Below are 20,875 nucleotides of genomic sequence, written 5' to 3' on the forward strand. Positions count from 1 at the left end.
TATTTGCTTGTTAGTTTTAGGGTTAGAGTTGAGATGATTAAATAGAGAAATCCTAACTCATGATAATAATTATGAAACAATTGCATGAAATTCTTTAATACTATAAATGATAGGGCTGGTGGAATGGCTCAGTGGAAAAGTCTCTTGGACACGCGAGCCTGGAGATGGGAGTCTGTCTGCTCCTCTGGCCTGTGTCCTCTCACCCTCACACTTGTGTGGCGGTGTGGCAGTGTACCAGCCTCAGACATGCCTGCACTCAGACAGACGTGCATCGTGTGCACACAATAAGTTTAACTGTTCCTTGAAATGAAGTACTGACTAAACTTCTGGCTGCCCTCATTCTCTCTAGTAGGTGGTCTTGGCACAGGAAGCCTGACTGGCATAGGAACTGGGGCCCTTGGACTTCCTGCAGTGAACAATGATCCTTTTGTACAGAGGAAACTGGGCACCTCTGGACTCAACCAGCCTACATTCCAGCAGAGTAAGATGAAACCTTGTAAGTGGTAGTGTTGTCTGTGATTGTGAAGTGTGACTGACAAATGTAAAAATTTCATTTTATTTTCTGTTATCCTTAGAATTATGTTGCTAATACTGACTTGTATGTTGATAATAGGGTCATTATTGCATTAGATATGTCCTTAGACTTGTGGGAATACACAAATTCAAAACAATAAAACTAAAGCTATCGCTCCACCTGTACTGGATTGCCAGAACAAAATGATAGTAAAAGGTGTCTCAGCCACGCTGAGAGTACAGGTAGGTGTAGGAAAGGGGAAAACTGGAACGTGTCAGATTTTCATACAAATTTTACACGTCACACAGAAATCTATTAGTGTGGCTTTCAAGAAGTCAGGGACCCCAGGTGTGGTGTCATATGCCTTTAATCCCAGCATCTAAGGAAAGTGGATTTCCTGAGTTGTAGGCCAGCTGGGTGGATTCCAGGACATTGAGAGCTGCATTGAGAGACCCTTTCTCATGCGACAGAAAGCAGGAAGGAACCGGATGAGTGGAGGAGCAGCCAACATTTCACATTGCTGTTTCAGTCACAAATTTGAAGTAAATTACGTATTAACTTCTTAGTGTATGCAGTTTTATCTGCCTCATAAATACCACTGTGAAATAAGGATAAGGATCAATATTTATGGTTCATTTTTGTAGTAATATTGCCCAAACGAAAAAAATCATTTTTATATATCTAGCAGCTTAGTTGATTGATTTGCATGTTTTATTCCTGGGGCTAAATATTGATGCTAGAAGAATTGAAAGACTAGCACAATGATGTACACTTGTAGGCTACCCTGGGCTAACTTACTTTATACATACTAGTTCTAATTTTTTCTTAAAAAACAAAGGTGGTTAAGAACTCTGAGTATTCTTCAGAGGACCTAGGCTCCTTTCCCAGAAGCCTACCCGTTCTGTCAGCGTGGCATGATGAGGACAGATCTCATGTCAGGAACTCTAGGGGCTGACCCCCTCTTCTGGTCTGCAAGGGCGCCAGGCATGTGCACAGACATACTTACAGACAAAACAAGTAAATTAATACACAGAAAAGTAATTTTTTAAGATTGGGGAGCAGGACGGGTGTTTGTGGTACAGGCCATTAATTCCAGCACAGGCAGATGGATCTCGAGTTTGAAGGCCAGCCAGAGATAACATATTGAGGTCCAGGGCATCCAGAGATACTGCCTCCCAATAGTCATCCTAATCGTCGTCGTCGTCGTCCTCCTCCTCCTCCTCCTCCTCCTCCCCACTGACTTGACACTATGAGTGTGAAAGGTTTGTCTGAATGTTAATGTTTTGTAGCATGCTTTGTGTGTGTGTGTGTCTCGTTTTTTGTTTATTTGTATATTTATTACAAGGCAATAAAGACAATTATGAGTCATGAGTGGGTTTGTTAATGGTAAATATGTTAGGAGTTGTAGCCTATTGAGCTTTTTACTGTAGTGGGATTTACAAGATATTGTAGCAGAACTAAGTAAAGCAATTTATTTAGAAGTCTTCCTTGTCTGCTTGGACAGCTCTGGCCATAAAATCTATCATTTGACCCTTGAACCTTCAGTTTCTTTTATATGGCCCCTTTTCCCCCCCTTAAAGTTAGAACCATATTAGTCTTTCTAGCTTTCTGGGGGAATTGAAAGACTATGACTTAATAATTAACTGATAGCCTTTTCCTCCCCAACAGCCGACTTGTCTCAGGTGTGGCCAGAGGCAAATCAGCACTTTAGTAAAGAAATTGATGATGAAGCAAACAGTTATTTCCAGCGAATTTATAATCACCCACCACATCCAACCATGTCTGTTGATGAGGTGAGTGTCCAGGATTCCTAATTTCTCCTGTCTTCATAAACTCGAAATAAGGACACTTTGAAGGTTTTTAGAAATTCTCTTAAAATGTTGTAATTTTTTGAAATTGTAATGTTTGTGTTAAGCTCTTTTTTGTATTGGTAAATGCTTTTCTTAGCAAGTCTGCTGCTATTAAGGCATATAAGGAAGATTCTTGGTAAAGTTTCTTGTATGTATGTATGTATGTATGGTGTTTATCTTGCTTTTCTAGGTATTAGAAATGCTACAGAGATTTAAAGACTCTACAATAAAAAGGGAACGAGAAGTATTTAACTGTATGCTGAGGAACTTGTTTGAAGAATACCGGTTTTTCCCCCAGTACCCTGATAAAGAATTACATATAACAGCCTGCTTGTTCGGTGGTATAATTGAAAAAGGACTGGTCACTTACATGGCATTGGGTCTGGCCCTGCGATATGTTCTTGAAGCCTTACGGAAGCCTTTTGGATCCAAAATGTATTATTTTGGTATTGCTGCACTAGATAGATTTAAAAATAGGTGAGTAGTTACACTGACACTTCTTTCTCTCTTGTTCCCCCAACCTGCAGTGAGATTTGGTATTTTCCCTTTTCAGCCTTCTTTGGTAATATCTTTTTTGTGGAGCAGTAGTGTATATTACACACAATGCATACATTTCAACATTAAATATATACTGACCTATATATTTGCCCAAACCAAGTCCACGGTTTGGGCAAAGTGAACTGGTTTTCTGTTTGTTTGGCTTTTGTTTGTTTGTTTTTTGGTTTTTTTTGTTTGTTTTTTAAGCAGAGATAATGACTCTATTTAATTTGTATTACATAATTTTAAGTTACTTTTTAAATTTTGATTGGATCTCTCCCAGTCTGGCCTGGAAACCCCAATTCTCCTTCACTGTCCCAAGTGCTGGGATTGCAGGCCTGTGTGACCATCCCTGGATGATGGTTTCTTTCCTGTGTGCAGTGAGTGAGGTTCATGAGTGTATTCTTCCCCCTACTCCCGTTTTGGTGGCCTCCCCATGTTACTGATTTTTTCCCCCTTTGAGACATGGCCAGGTTGGCTTTGAGTTTGTGTCGCTGTTGTTAATTCTGGGCTTGTGTGTGTGTGTACTACTCTTGGCTGGTAGTCTTCCATTTGACATTCTCTTCAAAGTAACAGTGGAGAAATGATTTTCAATTGTAGTGTCTGAAAAGCACCCCACCTTTTCTCTGTACACACATGAAATGATGAGTGAACACTTTCTTCTTGGCAGATTGAAGGACTATCCTCAGTACTGTCAGCACCTGGCGTCCATCAGCCACTTTATGCAGTTCCCACATCATTTGCAGGAGGTAAGTGCCTTCATCTGTAATCCTGTCAAGTGGGTAGAGGCTAGACCTCCCTTGATTTGTCTGGAGATTTTGTGAGAAATGCTAGTAAGATTAAGGTGTTGTTTTGTTTTTCTTTTTGCCTTTTAATTTGTTGTATTATTGTATGAGGGCATGCACTTCATGGCCTATACGGAGGTCAGAGGACACTTTGTGGATCACAACTCACTTATATGTTCTTAGAATTCAGTTGCTGTTCCTTGTGCTTCCTGGGCAAATGCTCCCCTTACTGTCCCATAACACTTGCCTTTTGTGTGTGTTTGTTTGTTTGAAACATGGTCTCACTATGTACGTCTAGCTGCCAAGAATTCAATAGGTTGCCTCAAAATTCAGAAATTGTCCTGCCTCTGCTTCTAAAGTGCTGGAATTAAAGGTTTATGACACAAAGCCAAGATTAAGATTCTTCATTGATCTGTGTATTGTTCCCTGCCCACTTTTGGCTTAATAATAAACCAGATAAAAATGACATTCATGGTGTTTGTTTTGAGCTCTGGTTTTCTTGGTTGAATTAAAAGGCCTTTACTAGTTCTTGTGGCCTGGTGATACTTTTGAACAGTAGATATATTTCACTTAGTGAATCTTTGTATATATCTTTGTATATGATTTTACAAAATAATGGAGTTCAAAGGTTGGTGGCACCCACCTTTAGTCCTAGCAACTGCATCTCAGATCAAGGCCAGCCTAGTCTATATAGTGAGTTCCAGTCTAGCCAAGGCTTTATACTCTGACCCTGTCTCAAAAACAGACAACACCCAGGACAAAATTACACAATCCCAAGTTGGTTTACAAATCACCTACTTTAAATAAATAAATAAATAAATAAATAAATAAATAAATAAATAAAATCTGTAAAGTTACCTGCTTAGATTCTGTGGAGGAACTCGCTGGGAGTCAGTTTCTACAAAAGTAGACCTATGAAATAATGCATATTATTCTTTGTGTTCTATTAAAATTTGAGAACCCTTTTTAGTGGTTAATTTTGAAATTATAGATATTATGCCTTTGGCTTGCATTTGGATATTCAGTTTGAAATGAAACTTGTTTAATCTCTTAGAATTCTGTTAATTTACATACAGTTGATGGACATGGTGGTGGCCTTTAATCCCAGTACAGGGGAGGCAGAGGCAGGTGGATTTCTGAGTTCGAGGCCAGCCTGGTCTACAAAGTGAGTTCCAGGACAGCCAGGGCTACACAGAGAAACCCTGTCTCAAAAAAAAAAAAAAAAAAAAAATTTACATACAGTAGATAGACTGTAAGGAATAACAGTGATCACATTTAAAATCTTAGTCTGCCAGCAGTGATTACAGTGTGGGAAAGGGAATTCTCAGGCAGCTTCTACAGGCAATTAATGATTGCTAAGAGGGAGAATTAGTCTTTCCCAAGGGATCACTTCCTAATTAGTCAATTAGTTATTCTGTATCAAGTAATCAATCTTAAAAACTAAAGCAATATTGAATAGACTGAGCAGATTGTATGGATGTGGGGTGGGGGGTAATAAATAGAGGCCACGAATTTGATGTTGCAAGGGTGGTACATAAGAAGATAATTATATTTTAATTAAAAAATTGCACATTTTTTTTAAAGGTCCTGCCTTCCTGTTGATGATTCTAGGGACCAAATAAGACTGACAATCCCTTCTCATGCATATGCCCCATAAGACAAGGGCCTTAAAAAAACAAGGTGTCACTCTCCTTCCTCGCCCTCAGTGATCCCCATCACTGTTCCCACTATCTGCTAGGTTAAAGCTGTGCTCCCATGCACCTGGATTTAACCAAACACTAAACCAAACTGTAGTCCTAAAATGGCCTTTAAAATATCATTTACTCTGCAAATGGTTGATTCACACCTTTAATCCCATCACTGGGAATACAGAGGCAGGCAAGTCTCTTGAGTTCAGGTCAATTTAGGTCATAGTGAGAGCTTTTTCCAGTCTCTCCCCAACCCCAACCCCCCCCCCCCCCCTAGAAGAAAACAGACAGTATTTCAGTTAGCAAGAAGTTACACATTGTGGTTTTACTATTCAGGTAAGGGTGATTTGAGGTAACATCAGAACTCCATGCCAGTCCTCTAACTGAGCTCTGAAATGAAACTGTTCATTAATGTTGTTGGTTCTACTTAAGCTGGCTTGCGGTTATAGTTCTGTTTCATAATGACAGTAGTATGGGCATATAAAACACAATGTAGTATGTTTATGCTGAAGTTCAATCAAATGTAGCTTGAGATAAATTTTGAAATTTTTAAAGGGCTTAGGATTTTTTTTTTTTTTTTCCGAGACAGGGTTTCTCTGTATAGCCCTGGCTGTCCTGGAACTCACTCTGTAGACCAGGCTGGCTTCAAACTCAGAAATCCGCCTGCCTCAGCCTTCCATGTGCTGGGATTAAAGGCGTGTGCCACCACTGCCTGACAAGGAATTTTATTTACAGATTAACTGAGACTGCTTTTTAATGTTGTTTTGCCAGGCTAGTTTAAAGCACTTTACCATACTAATTGAACTTTATTGGTGTGCACAGTATCCTCTTAGGTATTGTGCCAGTATTGGGCAAGAATTAAAGGAGAAGTAAAATTATTCTTATCTAGACAGAAATTCTTGATTTCTATTAAGATGCCTCTATATGTTTGCTTCTGTGCCCACATAGTACATTGAGTACGGACAGCAGTCTCGAGATCCTCCTGTGAAAATGCAGGGCTCTATCACTACTCCTGGAAGTATTGCACTGGCTCAGGCCCAGGCTCAGGCCCAGGTTCCAGCAAAAGCTCCTCTTGCCGGTCAGGTTAACACAATGGTAACCACCTCAACAACCACCACTGTTGCTAAAACAGTTACAGTCACCAAGCCAACGGGAGTCAGCTTTAAGAAAGATGTGCCAGTAAGTAGGTCTTTTGCTTTCCGAGGATCTGTTGGTATAAATATGTAGTAGAGAATTTGTACATTATTTTACTGGAAGCATAAAGATCAGCATTTCTCCCTATATTTCCAAGAGAGCACTATGCAATATAATAATTCAGTAATGGGTTTAATGGTCTTACCACTGTAGTCATACCATGTTTATTTTTCAGGCTAATGGAAATCTATAATCTTTTAAAAATGTTTTAATTATTCCCTTTATATCCTATTGTGTAGTTTGTATGTCTGTGTGCTGTGATGTGTATATGGAGGTCAGAGGTGTTAAGTAGTCCTCTCCTGCTGACACGCAGGTCCCAGGAGTTGAGCTTAGGCTGGGCATGAGGCAAGTGCTTTTATCTTCTGAGCACTTGCCAGCACTTCTGTTTTCTAGGATTTTCCAGTGAAACACCTCGGCTTCTTTAACAGTGCATATTATTACTTCTAGCCTTCTATAAATACAACAAATATCGATACATTGCTTGTGGCCACAGATCAAACTGAGAGGATTGTGGAGCCCCCAGAAAATATTCAAGAGAAAATTGCTTTTATTTTCAACAATCTCTCACAGTCAAATATGACACAGAAGGTAAGCATGATGTAATAACATGAAAGGCCCTCTCCTTTTCCTTGATGAATGGAGGGATTGATTTTTGTTTTGTTTTGAATCCAATAAGTCAGGTGATTACTGAGGAAGCTGAAGTGAGCATTAGGAGTTTGAGACTAGCTTTTTCTGTCACATAGTGGTAACAGAGCCTTTCTAAAATTAAAAGCCCACAAACTTAGTCTAAAAGGTATGATTTTAGCTGGGTGTTGTGGCACATGACTTCAAAAAAGTTTTTTTAAAGATAATTTTTATAGGAATTAAACGGCACCCTTAGTGACAGTATTGTTCTGCAGTGAGTTTTTAAAGATAATTTTTATCGGAATTAAACGGCACCCTTAGTGACAGTATTGTTCTGCAGTGAGTTGTAGCCTTCTGAAGTAGTGTTATGCTCTTCTGAGAAGGGAAGTGTTACTTTTTTCCCCCTTCTTTTCTTTGAGACAAGGACTTATTAACTAGCCTGGACCAGCCTGGAGCTCACTGTTAACCCGGATGGCCTCTAGATTCTGTCTGCCTCCCAAGTGCTGGGGTTAAAAGTACATACCACCATGCCTAAGTTTGATGGAAAATTTTATTTTATGTTCCTCCAGAAACTACTTTAATTGCTTATTATACCCCATGAGCACCTTGAGGTAGACCTTTGAAAAGAATAAGGAATGATGCTTGCCTCCTTAAAATAATACTTCAAAATGACAGTGGCTTTTAGGCTGAGCATGGTGACATATGGTGAAATAGAGGCAGGTGGGTTTCTGTGAGTTTGAGGCTAGCTTGGTCTATATTGTGAGTTCTAAGCAACCTAAGACTACATAGAGAGACCCTGCCTCAAAAAAAAAAAAAAAAAAGCAAGTAGGTTTTTCTGTAACTTTACCATGATGGGTCTTGTGGTATAAGCTTGTAATAATAGCACTTGAGCGGCTGAGGGAAAGATGAAGAGTTTAAGTGAAGTCAGCCTGAGCTGTTGCCTAGGAAAACCCTGCCTTTAAAAGAAGGACATATCATCTGTTAAGTCTGAAGATGAGTTGTTGTTAAAGTGTCACGGGGAAGTCCAAGCCAGGTGCTGTGTGTTGTGATTCAGAGAACCTGGGCTTCATTTTATCTGTTGTTGTTTTTGTTTTTAAATAATAATTCTCTACTGCTTTGTCATGTTGATTGGCTAGGTTGAAGAGCTTAAAGAAACTGTGAAGGAAGAATTTATGCCTTGGGTTTCCCAGTATCTGGTTATGAAAAGAGTCAGTATTGAGCCAAACTTTCATAGCCTGTATTCAAACTTTCTTGATACATTGAAGAATCCTGAATTTAACAAGATGGTTCTGAATGAGACCTACAGAAACATTAAAGTAAGAAGCGTTCTTACATTTCCTTCAGCTTTAAACTTGATCTTGCAGGTGGAACGTGGGAGGGTTTGTGTTTTTCTCTGTGCTCTCTGTTAGGTGTCCATGGAGAGTGCCATAGGCCTGGTTTGGAATGGTACTAGTGGGTCTCATGAACATTGTAAAGTCGTATCTGTGTGGGTGTCATACATGTGTATGTGCTCAGAGGACAGCTGCCAGGGGTGGTTTTCCAACTCAGACTGTCAGAAGGTCAGTGTGGTAACTGTCATCCTTACTTGCCCAATCATCTGACTGGACCAAGAACCTAATCATTTAGACATACCCCTAAGTATTACTTTAACTATAGTCCCTCTTTAAAGTAGGTTTTTCTGTGATAAGTAACAATACTCAGTATTTTTGTGGCATGGCATCTTGTTAACTTCTGTGTATGCATGTGTGAGTGCATGTGTGACCACTTCTTATCTTTGGAGACTAGGTACAAGTTCTCAGGTCTCTGTCCTCGATTTCAGTCCTATTTGAAATAGCTTTTGTTCTGGGATCCTATGTAGTATAAGGTCAAACTCTTATTATACTTGTTCCATAAAGTTTAACTATTTGATTTCTAAACTACCATTTATTTTTAAATATGAAGCTTTGCAAAGAAACAGTGCAAACCAAATGGAGATGGGGTCTTTCATTTCTGAGTAACTTGGGGCTGGCTTAGGAACTAGCACTATATTTAAACCTATGTATGGGAAATTTCCCCATTCTTGGTTACGCTGTAGTGCAAAAAGAATTCCTGGCTCCTTGTAGCACAGCTGACTGATGCCATTTTGCTGTTGCTTTATGGAGTTAAGGAACATGACTGTACAGCTTCATTATCTTTTATAGGAAGGAGTACTGTAGCCTTTGGAATTTCCTACATACTCTGAGGCAAATAATAACCATTCATTTGTTTGCTTTCTCTGTCATGCTGGGATTCAGATTCAGGGTCTTAGACATGGTAGATCAGTATTCCACCTCGTGAGCTCTTTAATACATTTTTCAAAGGTAATGTCGACAGTTTGCAAATGCATGCAGTAAGATAACATCAACGGGATACACGGGATAGGTCTGCTTTGTGTAGGTGCTCAGAATTGATTACTTTTACAAAGGCCAGGGAAACTCTCAAATACGAAATTGAGAATTCATATGCTTATTCACTTATTTATAAATTCTGTATTATCGCAGGTGCTGCTGACTTCTGATAAAGCTGCGGCCAATTTCTCAGATCGTTCTTTGCTGAAGAACTTGGGACATTGGTTAGGAATGATCACATTAGCTAAAAATAAACCCATCTTACACACGGTGAGTTTTAAGATGGATATATGTTTTGAACTTGGCTATAAGAAATGTTTTAATTGTCACTGGGATTTTATGTCTTTGACCATGTTTGAATTCTTATTCTATGCTCGTGGTCTCTTAGGCTCTTTTAGGATACAGAAAAGCCAGTGGGTGTGCTTTTTGTCAGGCAAGAATCAGATAATGTATGTTGGCAAATGTGCTTTTAGTGAGATACTATTCTTCTTTTTTTTCTTTTTGCACATTTTATATATATATATATATATATATATATATATATATATATATACACACACACACACACACACACACACACACACACTTCAAATTTCAAATGCTGTCTGGAAAGTCTCCTATACCCTCCCCCTGCCCCTGGCGTTCCCCTGTACTGGGGCATATAAGGTTTGAAATACCAAGGGGCCTCTCTTCCCAGTGATGGCCGACTAGGCCATGAGATACTATTCTTAGGTTCTTATTTTATTTTAGTTTTCCCTGAGGACAGAAGAAAATCAGCTTCTCAAATGTTTTGTTTTAAAATTCTAGGACTTGGATGTGAAATCTTTGCTGTTAGAGGCTTACGTTAAAGGGCAGCAAGAGTTGCTCTATGTGGTGCCCTTTGTTGCCAAAGTTCTAGAGTCCAGCATTCGCAGCCTGGTGAGTAAATGTTACTCCTGGTGAATTGGTGAGAGGCTGCTAACACAATACCAAAAGATCATAGCCTTATTCTTGTGCACATAGAGCTAGTTGAACAATCTTCCTTACTTGGTGCTAAATTATTACACATTAAGTTAGGTGGAGTGAAGAGGCCGAGTGGATCAGCTTTCCATTCCGCTTTGCGTTTTTCTGGAATGGGTTGTATCTAAGAATGGGGCTTTTGTCACTGTCATGTTTATTTACTTGTTGGAATAATACAGAGTAAAGGTTTGATTTAGAGCTGCCTTAATATCATAGCTCTTCTTTAGGTTTTTAGACCACCAAACCCCTGGACAATGGCAATTATGAATGTATTGGCTGAGCTGCATCAGGAGCATGACTTAAAGGTAAAAGAGTTGCCTCTCTCTCAGAGGATTCTGGGCCTTCAGATGATTTAATGTTGCAGTAAAGATAGACCAGTACAGGGGGTAGGCAGTGGTCATTGCACCGGCAGATTGAGTTGTAGGATATATTATGGACAGAGCTCAAATTTTCTCTTATTCTAATTAAATACTGGAATTCTGCAGTTAAACCTGAAGTTTGAGATTGAGGTGCTCTGTAAGAACCTTGCATTAGACATCAATGAGCTCAAACCTGGAAACCTGCTGAAAGATAAAGATCGTCTGAAGAACTTAGATGAGCAACTCTCTGCTCCAAAGAAAGATGTCAAGCAGCCCGAAGAGCTTCCTGCCATCACAACAACAAGTAAGTGCAGAAGTCCATCAGATCCTTCTCAGATGGTACCACTCCACAACCTAGTCACCTAGCAACCCACCCCACACCATGTACCATCTGATTATCAAGTGTAAGCAGCATCTAAAGATAGTCTTCTTATTAGATTGGCTCACTATCTCTTAAGATAATTTTAAGCAAATATGAGTAGATGAGTTGTTCTTATATCCTAGCCTGGCTAGCTTATCTCTTAAAACATTTAAGTATCACAGTACTTGAATGACATAATAGTATACATTATTTCTTAAAATCCAGGGTTTGCCAGATCAGTCATGCCTACAAGGACAATATTATCTGCATCAAGACAATCAGGACTGGGTTTAGAGGTACAGGGCTCTAATCTTGAGAAACTAAAGGCAGGAGGATTTAAGCTTAAGCTACAACTTAAGCTGCATGAGTTTGAACGAGCCTGGGACCCTGTTTAAAAATCAGTCCACAGACAGTCAGACAGACGCACAATGCACAGAGAGAGAGAGACACACACACACACAGGCACTCACTAGTGAGACACACAGGCACACATACTCCCTGGTGATGGTGGGATTAGCTTTGGGAGTTGGATGTAGTTATATTAAAGGTGAGGAGTTGGTAGAATATGCCAACCAACACCCAACACCTCTTCTCCTACCAGCCTTCTTTCTCTTGGCATCTGACAAATTCCAAGTGAGCCTGGTAAAGGCTAGGTTGAGAACATGTACCCACAACACTGCCAGATATTGGAAGCTTGGCCTGCCTAATACAGGATTATCCTGAAAAACATTCCTGTGCTGTAGACACTGCCACTAACAGACGGGCCCATATGTCATACAATAGCAGAATTTCTTTTTCAGAATGGGAAAAATATGACATTAGCTGCCCCTACTCAAGAGTTGAGACATAGTTTAAATAGATAAGATCCATTTATTATCCAGCTAATTTCTTTGTTCAGTTGATAAATGTGCTTTTTATCTTTTACTTTACATGTAGCAACTTCTACAACACCAGCTACCAGTACTACGTGTACAGCCACAGTTCCACCACAGCCACAGTACAGCTACCACGACATCAATGTCTACTCTCTAGCAGGCCTGGCACCTCATATTACTCTAAACCCTACAGTGAGTAAAAACTTATCCTTCTTCTTTTAAAAGATTGACTTATTATGTGTTTTACCTGAATGCATACCTGTGCACTACATGCTTGTTAGGTACCCAAGGTGATCGGAAAAGAACATCAGATCTCCTGAAATTGGAGTTACAGGTGGTCATGCGTGAGCTACCATATTGGTTCTGGGAATCAAATCCTGGGCCATCTCTGCAGCCCCAGAATTCTTTGACTTCTAGTTTGTGGCAGTGAACTCTTGGTTACTTACTTCCCTGTTTACCAGCTTTCCCCTGGGAATTTTTTAAAAAGTAGGGGATCTATAATATGTATATTACAATAGGCAAACATTTTAAGCGGTTAGGATTCCTATTTTTTCCTCTTAACCCTACCCCACAGTGATTTAATTATGCCAGCAATAAAAAGCACAATTTTAGATAATCCATACATAGGTCAAAAGATTCTTCTTGATGTATACTATAGTATTTTTCTTTGGCCTTCATTATTATGCCACTTTGGCCTGCTATTTAAAGCTACTTCTTTTGGCAGAATGTAGTTTGTATAAATAATTATTAATCCAAAGTCTTTAAATTTAGTTTTATTTTATGTATATGAATGTTTTGCCTGCATGCATGTATAAGCCCACATGTGTGCCTGAGAAGGTCAGAAAGGGGCAGCAGATCTGGAAATGGAGTTAGTTGTGAAGCTACCACGGGAGTGCTGGGAACCACACCCCAGGGACTCTGCAAGAACAGCAAGTGCTTTTCACCAGCCAGCCATCTGCTGATACTGCCTTCCTAACGACTAATTCAGCTATAACTTTAACCTAGAAAGTCATATGTCAGCCGGGCGTGGTGGCGCACGCCTTTAATCCCAGCACTTGGGAGGCAGAGGCAGGCGGATTTCTGAGTTCGAGGCCAGCCTGGTCTACAAAGTGAGCTCCAGGACAGCCAGGGCTACACAGAGAAACCCTGTCTCGAAAAACCAAAAAAAAAAAAAAAAAAAAAAAAAGAAAGTCATATGTCTATAAGCAAGTACTATTTATTTAATGAGCTTGTTAAAATTGAAGATAAAAGAAGTCACAGGTTATACTGACTTCTTTTCTTCCTAGGTTCTGTTTCCTGGGGCTTGGTTAGTTTTATGAATTCTGTGGTTTCTGTAGCATTGAAGGAGTACCAGAGTCAGATGTGATTTGTGCCTCTTTTCCTCCTTCCAGATCCCTTTATTTCAAGCTCATCCTCAGCTGAAGCAGTGTGTGCGGCAAGCAATTGAACGAGCTGTCCAGGAGCTTGTCCATCCTGTGGTGGATCGCTCAATTAAGATTGCTATGACTACGTGCGAACAGATAGTCAGAAAGGACTTTGCCCTGGATTCTGAGGAGTCTCGGATGAGAATAGCAGCTCATCACATGATGCGGAACTTAACAGCTGGAATGGCTATGATTACTTGCAGGGAACCTTTACTGATGAGCATATCCACCAACCTCAAAAACAGCTTTGCCTCAGCCCTTCGTGTAAGCAGACTGTTTTGTGTACTATAAAATTTATTACTAGTCTGTAAGAGTTTGGGCCTGTGCTCTGTGTGTGTGTGTGTGTGTGTGTGTGTGTGTGAGAGAGAGAGAGAGAGAGAGAGAGAGAGAGAGAGAGAGAGAGAGAGAGCACGAGCGAGTTAGGGCAAACTCCTAGCACTGAGAGAGAGAGAGAGAGAGAGAGCACGAGCGAGTTAGGGCAAACTCCTAGCACTGAAGGACACTTCCAGCCTCTTGTGTCTTTTAGATTCTAAGTTGTGTTAAGGCAAAGTGTTGCATTTGCTTCTTTATGTAGTTTTGTGCTCAGTGTTATTTGTCAGATACTCATCAGTACCTGAGCATATTCTTAGAGAAGCAAAGATTTTTTTTAGTTTGGAGCCAGTGTCTCAAACATAGATGAATTTAGATTACAGCAGTTGGACTAATAGTTTATAATATATAAGTTACTTCACTTTATCTCTTCAAGTAACTTTTCATTTTGAAGTTGTGGATATCAGATTTAAGAATTCTTGCTTCTTAACAGTTCACAAATTGTTCAGTATGTTCACCACAACCTGATGAAACGTCGAAAAGGATTGTCATCTTATATGTGAACGAATTAGGAATATTCGCAGGTTTCAGCTGGTACATAGGTAGTACCAGAATATGGAATGACCCATTGACCATACCGCATTTCCTGTTGTACATTTTAGAATTGCTCTTTTCTTTTGTCTTGTGTTCTCAATAGACTGCATCCCCACAGCAAAGGGAAATGATGGACCAGGCTGCTGCTCAGTTAGCTCAGGACAATTGTGAATTAGCTTGTTGTTTTATTCAGAAAACTGCAGTGGAGAAAGCAGGCCCTGAGATGGACAAGAGATTGGCAACTGTAAGTGTTTAGCATGTATCTGTAAGGTTGTGGTTTCTTTGAGTCTGAGGAAGTGTCTCATAACAAGAGCCTCAGTGACATTTTGTATTTGTAGGAATTTGAGCTGAGGAAGCATGCCCGGCAAGAAGGACGTAGGTACTGTGATCCTGTGGTCTTAACCTACCAAGCCGAGCGGATGCCGGAGCAGATCAGGCTGAAAGTGAGAACTGAGCCTCTTGCCTCCCTGCTTCCCCTTCTCTTTCTCTCTCACTGTTGCATGAACCCCTCCTAAGGACTGTGCATCTGCATGCTGCTGCTGAAGGAAGCATCTCTAGTAGCAGTTCACTTTCACATTTCCTGAGCAAGTATAAAAAGAGTTCATGTACTACTGAAGTTCTGTTTTCCCAACTTAAATTTGCCTTTTCATATTTTCTGGTATTTATCTTTTTATTGGTGGCTCCTTATTGATCCCAACAAGATGGTGAGGGTCTGATACTATTTACCCCAAGGGAGAGGAGACTTCCTCTTGAGGCAGTCTCCTCTTGAGACATTTCCTAGTGAGTGTTGTTGAGACAAGGCTTCCATGCAGACCAAACTGCCTCAAACTTATAATCATCTGGTCTCTACGTCCCAAGTGCCGGGGCAGGGATTGCAGATAGTGCTGTTATAGGGACTCCAGTAAGGAATGACTCTAAGTGACACTGACTCTAACAGGAAAATGAGAAAACCTCTTCTGTGATCTGTTGGCATGAATGCTGGCATATGTTGTATTAACTGTTCTATCAGAATTCTGTGCAAGCTTATCATTTGTAGAAAATAAGTTTTAGCTGGGCATTGTAGCAGGGGGTCTTGTGAGGGTGGGGAGAAGCAAGGATCTCTTGAGTTTGAGACCAGCCTGATCTAGTGAGTTCTATTACCAGAGAGAGAGAGAGAGAGAGAGAGAGACTCCATCTCAACTCTTCCACCTCAAAATAAAATAATACGTTTCTTTTCTTTTTTTTTAATTTTTAATATTTTTTATTACGTATTTTCCTCAATTACGTTTCCAATGCTATCCCAAAAGTCCCCCATACCCCCCCCTCCACTTCCCTACCCACCCATTCCCATTCTTTTGGCCCTGGCATTCCCCTGTATTGGGGCATATAAAGTTTGCAAGTCCAATGGGCCTCTCTTTCCAGTGATGACTGACGAGGCCATCTTTTGATACATATGCAGCTAGAGACAAGAGCTCCTGGGTACTGGTTAGTTCATCATGTTGTTCCCCCTATAGGGTTGCAGATCCCTTTAGCTCCTTGGGTACTTTCTCTAGCTTCTCCATTGGGAGCCCTGTGATCCATCCAATAGCTGACTGTGAGCATCCACTTCTGTGTTTGCTAGGCCCCAAATACGTTTCTTTTGATTGTGAAGTGAATTCTACCCAAAAAAGGCTTTCTTCTTTTAAGGTTGGTGGTGTGGACCCAAAGCAGCTAGCCGTCTATGAAGAGTTTGCACGAAATGTGCCTGGCTTCTTACCTACAAATGACTTAAGTCAGCCTACAGGGTTTTTAGCTCAGCCCATGAAGGTAAATACCTCATTTGATTAATTTGTTTGTGTTGTGGAATACAAATTAATAATGCATTGCTTTCTGCTGGGGAGCTTGTTACTGGGTAGGGGAATGGAAGCCATTGGGTTACAACGTATCTTTATTAGATCAGCATGACAGGCAGTGTAGTGAGTCCTGGCATTAGCTTGACTACTGTTTAGTTCAAGGAAACTTAACTCTTGATTTCCCTTTCCTTTTTTTAATATTTGTTTCTTTACTTTATACTTAAATTTAATGAAAGGGAGTTCCTAAGATTGTGCAGCACATTTAATTGAAGTTGACACTACAAGGAAAACATTTTCCCATAAACCACTTGAGTTGTAGAGCTGCTGTCGGCTTTGTTTCTGTTGATTTACTTTTAGAAAGAAAATGACATAAAGCGCCTTTATTGAGTTTGTATTCTTTTCTGAAGGCTCTCGTCTCTTCTAAAAATAATTTTAAGGTTTAGTTTTTATTAATTTCATCTCTATTATTTTCTCACTTACCCATCTCCAGTTCCTCTGGAGTCCCAGGAAAGAGAAAAAGATTACTATAAATTGTCCTCTGACTTCCACATATGCATCCATACTCTGCTGAATTTAATGAGGGCAGCCTGCATCGGCATGGGTATAGGTGGGATTTTTACTGGATCCTAGCAGCTTAACATAAGCTACACCCCAAAAAACAGTTATTCCTTCTCCACAGAGCCTCAAGTGCCTCTCTCTCATTTCTGGTGGAATGTTGATGGTCCAGCTCGTGCTGTGAGCAGAGCCTGTATCACACACAAGCACGTTCTCCCTGCCACCTGCCTCTTACATTACATTATTTGTACCCTTGTTTAAATATTCCCTGAGCCTTAGAGGAAGGAAGCATTCAGGGCAAGGTCGCAGTTACACATCCTCAGCCCCGTGACCGTCTTCACCGTTAACATTGGAGAACAAGCTTCTGCAACGTAGGTGAGAGGAGTATAGAGTATAAAGATGCCTATTTAGAAGACAGTTTGACAACATGTCCACTTAGCGAAACAAAAGTAGTCATTTCTTTCCCACCAGAGTCTTCCCATCCATGGGCTTTTAGCTGGTTTTATAGTATGAGGCTTGAATTCTCTCCTTGGAGTGGGACTCATTTCAGCCAGAAGGTGGCAGATTATCCCCATATTGATGCCACTATTGCACCGGTAGGCATATCTTACTTGACTTATAGCTTACATGGCTCATAGCTGAGGAGGGCCATAGAGAACTCCCTAGCAGCCTACAGATTAATTTCTTTTGCTAAGAAAGCTACCTAGCAGAGAAGAAGCTTGTTTTAGTTCAGTTCTAGCTTGTTTGGTTTTGGTTTTTTCTCCCATTTTCTGTCCTACAAGCAACGTGCATTGTGTTTTTGCATCTTTTTTGCTTGGCAGCTGTGAGTAATTGCGGTAGCCTCTCTTTTTTTTTTTTTTTTTTTTTTTTTTTTAGGGGCTCTAAGTCTTCCCTGAAAAACAACCTGTAGGGGTATCGAGTGGGAATTTTGGTAACTAGGGTATCATTTACTAATGTTTAACACTGCCCATTCATTCAGTCTTAGGTTTTCTCTTCCCATCACCTTCTCTCAATGTGTATACACAAATAAGTTTTGTTTGCTTGTTTTTGTTTGTGTGTGTGTTGGTTTTTTGTTTTTTTTTTTTTGTATTTGAGATTGGGTTTCATAGCGCCCAGAATCATTTTGCCTCTGTAGCCAAGGGTGACTTTGCCCTTCTAATCTTCTGCCCCCACCTCCTTAGCGTTAGAATTACAGATATACACCACTGCACTTGGTTTATGAGTCCTGAAGACTGAGCCTTGTGTGTGCGAAATAAGCACTCGCTCGACCCACCAAACTACAGCCTCAACTTTTTTTGTTTTTTAATTATTAGTTTACAAAGTGGTGGCACCCCACCCCCAACACAGGGTAGCATGTATCACTGACTGCCCTGGAACTCTCAGTTCTGCCTCCCCATGCTGGAGTTAAAAGCATGTGCCACAGTGCCCAGCCAGAGAAGAGAGTTTGAAGGTCTTTGGATTCTAGCTAAGCACTGGCTCACCAGAAGGTTTTGGAGTGACAGGTTCAGTTACATTGCTGTTGCCTTGATCTAGAATTTACCATTTCTTTTTATGCACACACAAACACCCCTCCCTTATACTTCAGGCATGTACAGTAATGCTCAAGTGGCTTATAGTGGATTCTTCCTTATGACCATAGTGTGCAAATGTTTTATGTTTTTTTAAAGATTTGTTTATGTATATAAGTACACTGTAGCTGTACAGATGGTTGCGAGCCACCATGTTGTTTCTGGAATTTGAACTCAGGACCTTCAGAAGAGCAGTCGGTTCTTTTAACCGCTGAGCCATCTCTCCAGCCTGTGTTGTGCAAATGTCAAAATCAAGAAATTAAACACGAGTGTCTTCATCTAATTCTTTAAACTTCAAGTTGTTGCTTCTTCAAGTTGTTGGAGTAACGCACTTTTAGAATCAAACATTTCATGCAGTGGTTCTTTCGAATAACCCCCTGAATTCCCTCATTTGTTGTTCTGGGATTCACCCAGGACCTTGGGTATGGTAACTGAACCCTCTGCTGCTGAGCTACACTCAGATTTTTATAGAGCTTCCGCTACCCCAGGGTATGGATATGATTTTGTGTATGCATTCATGAAGTGTGTACGTGTGCATGTGTGGTAGACAAAAGACTGTGTTGTCCTCACTTTTCACCTTTTTTTGAAACCCAGTCTCTTCATTTTTCACTCCTATGTGCCCCAGGCTAGCTGTCCTGTGCGCTTCCCTGAGTACTCCTTCATACATTTTCCGACTTACTGTTAGAACAATAGGATTACAGGCACATGCCATCACACCCATCCTTACTGTCTTCTAGAGATGTGAACTCAGGTCTTCATGGTTGCAGGGTAAGCTCTTGACCCACTGAGCTATCTTTCCAGGCCAGTAGCAGGTTTTTGATAGGAAAAGCACATGGCCATGTGTGGCAGCGTATGCCTTAATCCAGTCAGTACTCAGAAGGCCGAAGCAGGCAGATCTCTTGAGTTAGTTACCCGCCAGTCTGGACTACAAAGCCGGATCCAGGACAGCCAGGGTTACACAGAGAAAGAAACCCTGTTTCAGAGGAAGAGAGGAGGGGAAGCACAGAAGTGATGTGTTTTTATTTTCCAGTTGCGGTTTAAAATTTGGTGGAAGTATTGTATTTGAAACTTGACACACGTTAAGTTGCAGAAGGCTTTCTGGATGGTACACATGCAGTACGCAGTCTTTTTCATTCTTTCTTGTTCATATTATGCTCTCTGATCACTTAGTTGTGTTGGTGATAGCACACACACAGACATTTTAAACATGTCTGTCCTGGCTGTGTATTACCCCCACATAATAATCCTAAGACTGAAGAGCTCAAGAGCCAGGTGTAGAAGAGGGCTTGCATATGTGAACAAAAAAAAATAAGCTAAAGCAATATGCCAAGGACTTTCTTCTATTTTATCGGTGCATTGTGTCCGTGAACAACCTTAAAAATGTTTGCTTATCTCTGGCTATTTCTTTTTCTAAAACAGCAAGCTTGGGCAACTGATGATGTAGCGCAGATTTATGATAAGTGTATTACAGAACTGGAGCAGCACCTACACGCCATTCCACCAACTTTGGCCATGAATCCTCAAGCCCAGGCTCTCCGAAGTCTTTTAGAGGTTGTAGTGTTGTCTCGGAATTCTCGGGATGCGATAGCTGCTCTTGGATTACTACAGAAGGTTGGTTCTTAAGCTATTGCTTGTAGAAGGAACTTGGTTTATAGACTTCAGACCGTAACTGAATCTATATATTTAGAATTGAGTTTTAAAAATTGATACAAACCAAAAAAAAAAAAAAAAATTAGTGCAAACCAAGTATTGTTGATTCCCATCCCTACCCCTTCCATAGAATGTACTTACAGCAGTTAGAAGTAGTAAGGACATCTTTTCCATATGGTAATATTTTCTTGGCACTATGGGGAATGGAAAAACTATAAGAAGACTTTAAGATGACAAATACTAAAGAATAAGCTTAAACTAGATAGAAGTTGAGAGTGGAGATTAGAATTTTGAAGCTTCAGAAATTATGTAGTCCTTTGTGTTTGATTTCCAGCTCTAACGGTTGGGTTGAGTGTTGTATTTTACATGCTTGTGGATCCTTTATGTCCATAGGCTGTAGAAGGCTTATTAGATGCCACAAGTGGTGCTGATGCTGACTTGCTGCTGCGATACAGGGAATGCCACCTGTTGGTACTGAAAGCTCTGCAGGATGGCAGGGCATATGGATCTCCATGGTGCAACAAACAGATCACAAGGTAGGTGACACTAGAAAACTCGTCATAATTATTTCATGTTTCTGAAGTTTATGTTCATAAATGTTATGCATGTGTGGTTTTCATTGCATGTGTGTATTTGTACTATGTGTGTGTACCTGGTGCCTGGAGAGGAGAGGAGAGGAGAGGAGAGGACATGTGAGCCCCTGAAGCTGGAGTTAGGACAATCGTGAACTACCTTGTGACTTGGGTGCTGTAAAGTGAGTCTGGGTCTTTTGCAAAAACAGAAAGTGTACTTTAAGCCATTGAGCCATCTCT

The 20,875-nt window shown here is 40.5% G+C and overlaps 1 protein-coding gene and 1 non-coding gene across 8 annotated transcripts in view; both read left to right on the plus strand.

Annotated features, from left to right (window-relative positions):
• Window positions 1-20,875, plus strand: part of Cnot1 (CCR4-NOT transcription complex subunit 1) — an 88,042-nt gene that overhangs the window by 51,341 nt on the left and 15,826 nt on the right. For 2 of the 7 annotated variants that reach the window (XM_085843679.1, XM_085843683.1), the window contains exons 19-36: window positions 353-496; window positions 2,183-2,307; window positions 2,555-2,841; window positions 3,572-3,650; window positions 6,323-6,553; window positions 7,016-7,156; window positions 8,329-8,508; window positions 9,712-9,828; window positions 10,366-10,476; window positions 10,785-10,862; window positions 11,043-11,220; window positions 12,214-12,344; window positions 13,544-13,840; window positions 14,583-14,723; window positions 14,818-14,922; window positions 16,145-16,264; window positions 19,833-20,024; window positions 20,457-20,599. In XM_085843679.1, coding sequence (XP_085699805.1) covers window positions 353-496; window positions 2,183-2,307; window positions 2,555-2,841; window positions 3,572-3,650; window positions 6,323-6,553; window positions 7,016-7,156; window positions 8,329-8,508; window positions 9,712-9,828; window positions 10,366-10,476; window positions 10,785-10,862; window positions 11,043-11,220; window positions 12,214-12,344; window positions 13,544-13,840; window positions 14,583-14,723; window positions 14,818-14,922; window positions 16,145-16,264; window positions 19,833-20,024; window positions 20,457-20,599 — 2,800 coding nt within the window. Of the gene's footprint in view, window positions 1-349; window positions 497-2,182; window positions 2,308-2,554; window positions 2,842-3,571; window positions 3,651-6,322; window positions 6,554-7,015; window positions 7,157-8,328; window positions 8,509-9,711; window positions 9,829-10,365; window positions 10,477-10,784; window positions 10,863-11,042; window positions 11,221-12,213; window positions 12,345-13,543; window positions 13,841-14,582; window positions 14,724-14,817; window positions 14,923-16,144; window positions 16,265-19,832; window positions 20,025-20,456; window positions 20,600-20,875 lie in introns of all 7 variants that reach the window. The other 5 variants (XM_085843678.1, XM_085843682.1, XM_085843680.1 and 2 more) reach the window with 3 other exon arrangements.
• On the plus strand, window positions 9,211-9,346 carry LOC115031792 (small nucleolar RNA SNORA46). Its single transcript, XR_003837454.1, has one exon. It is a non-coding gene; the product is annotated as a small nucleolar RNA SNORA46 (small nucleolar RNA).

Source organism: Mus caroli, unplaced genomic scaffold, assembly GCF_978045245.1.
Source record: "Mus caroli unplaced genomic scaffold, Mus_caroli_1 scaffold_10, whole genome shotgun sequence".
Classification (NCBI taxonomy): domain Eukaryota; kingdom Metazoa; phylum Chordata; class Mammalia; order Rodentia; family Muridae; genus Mus; species Mus caroli.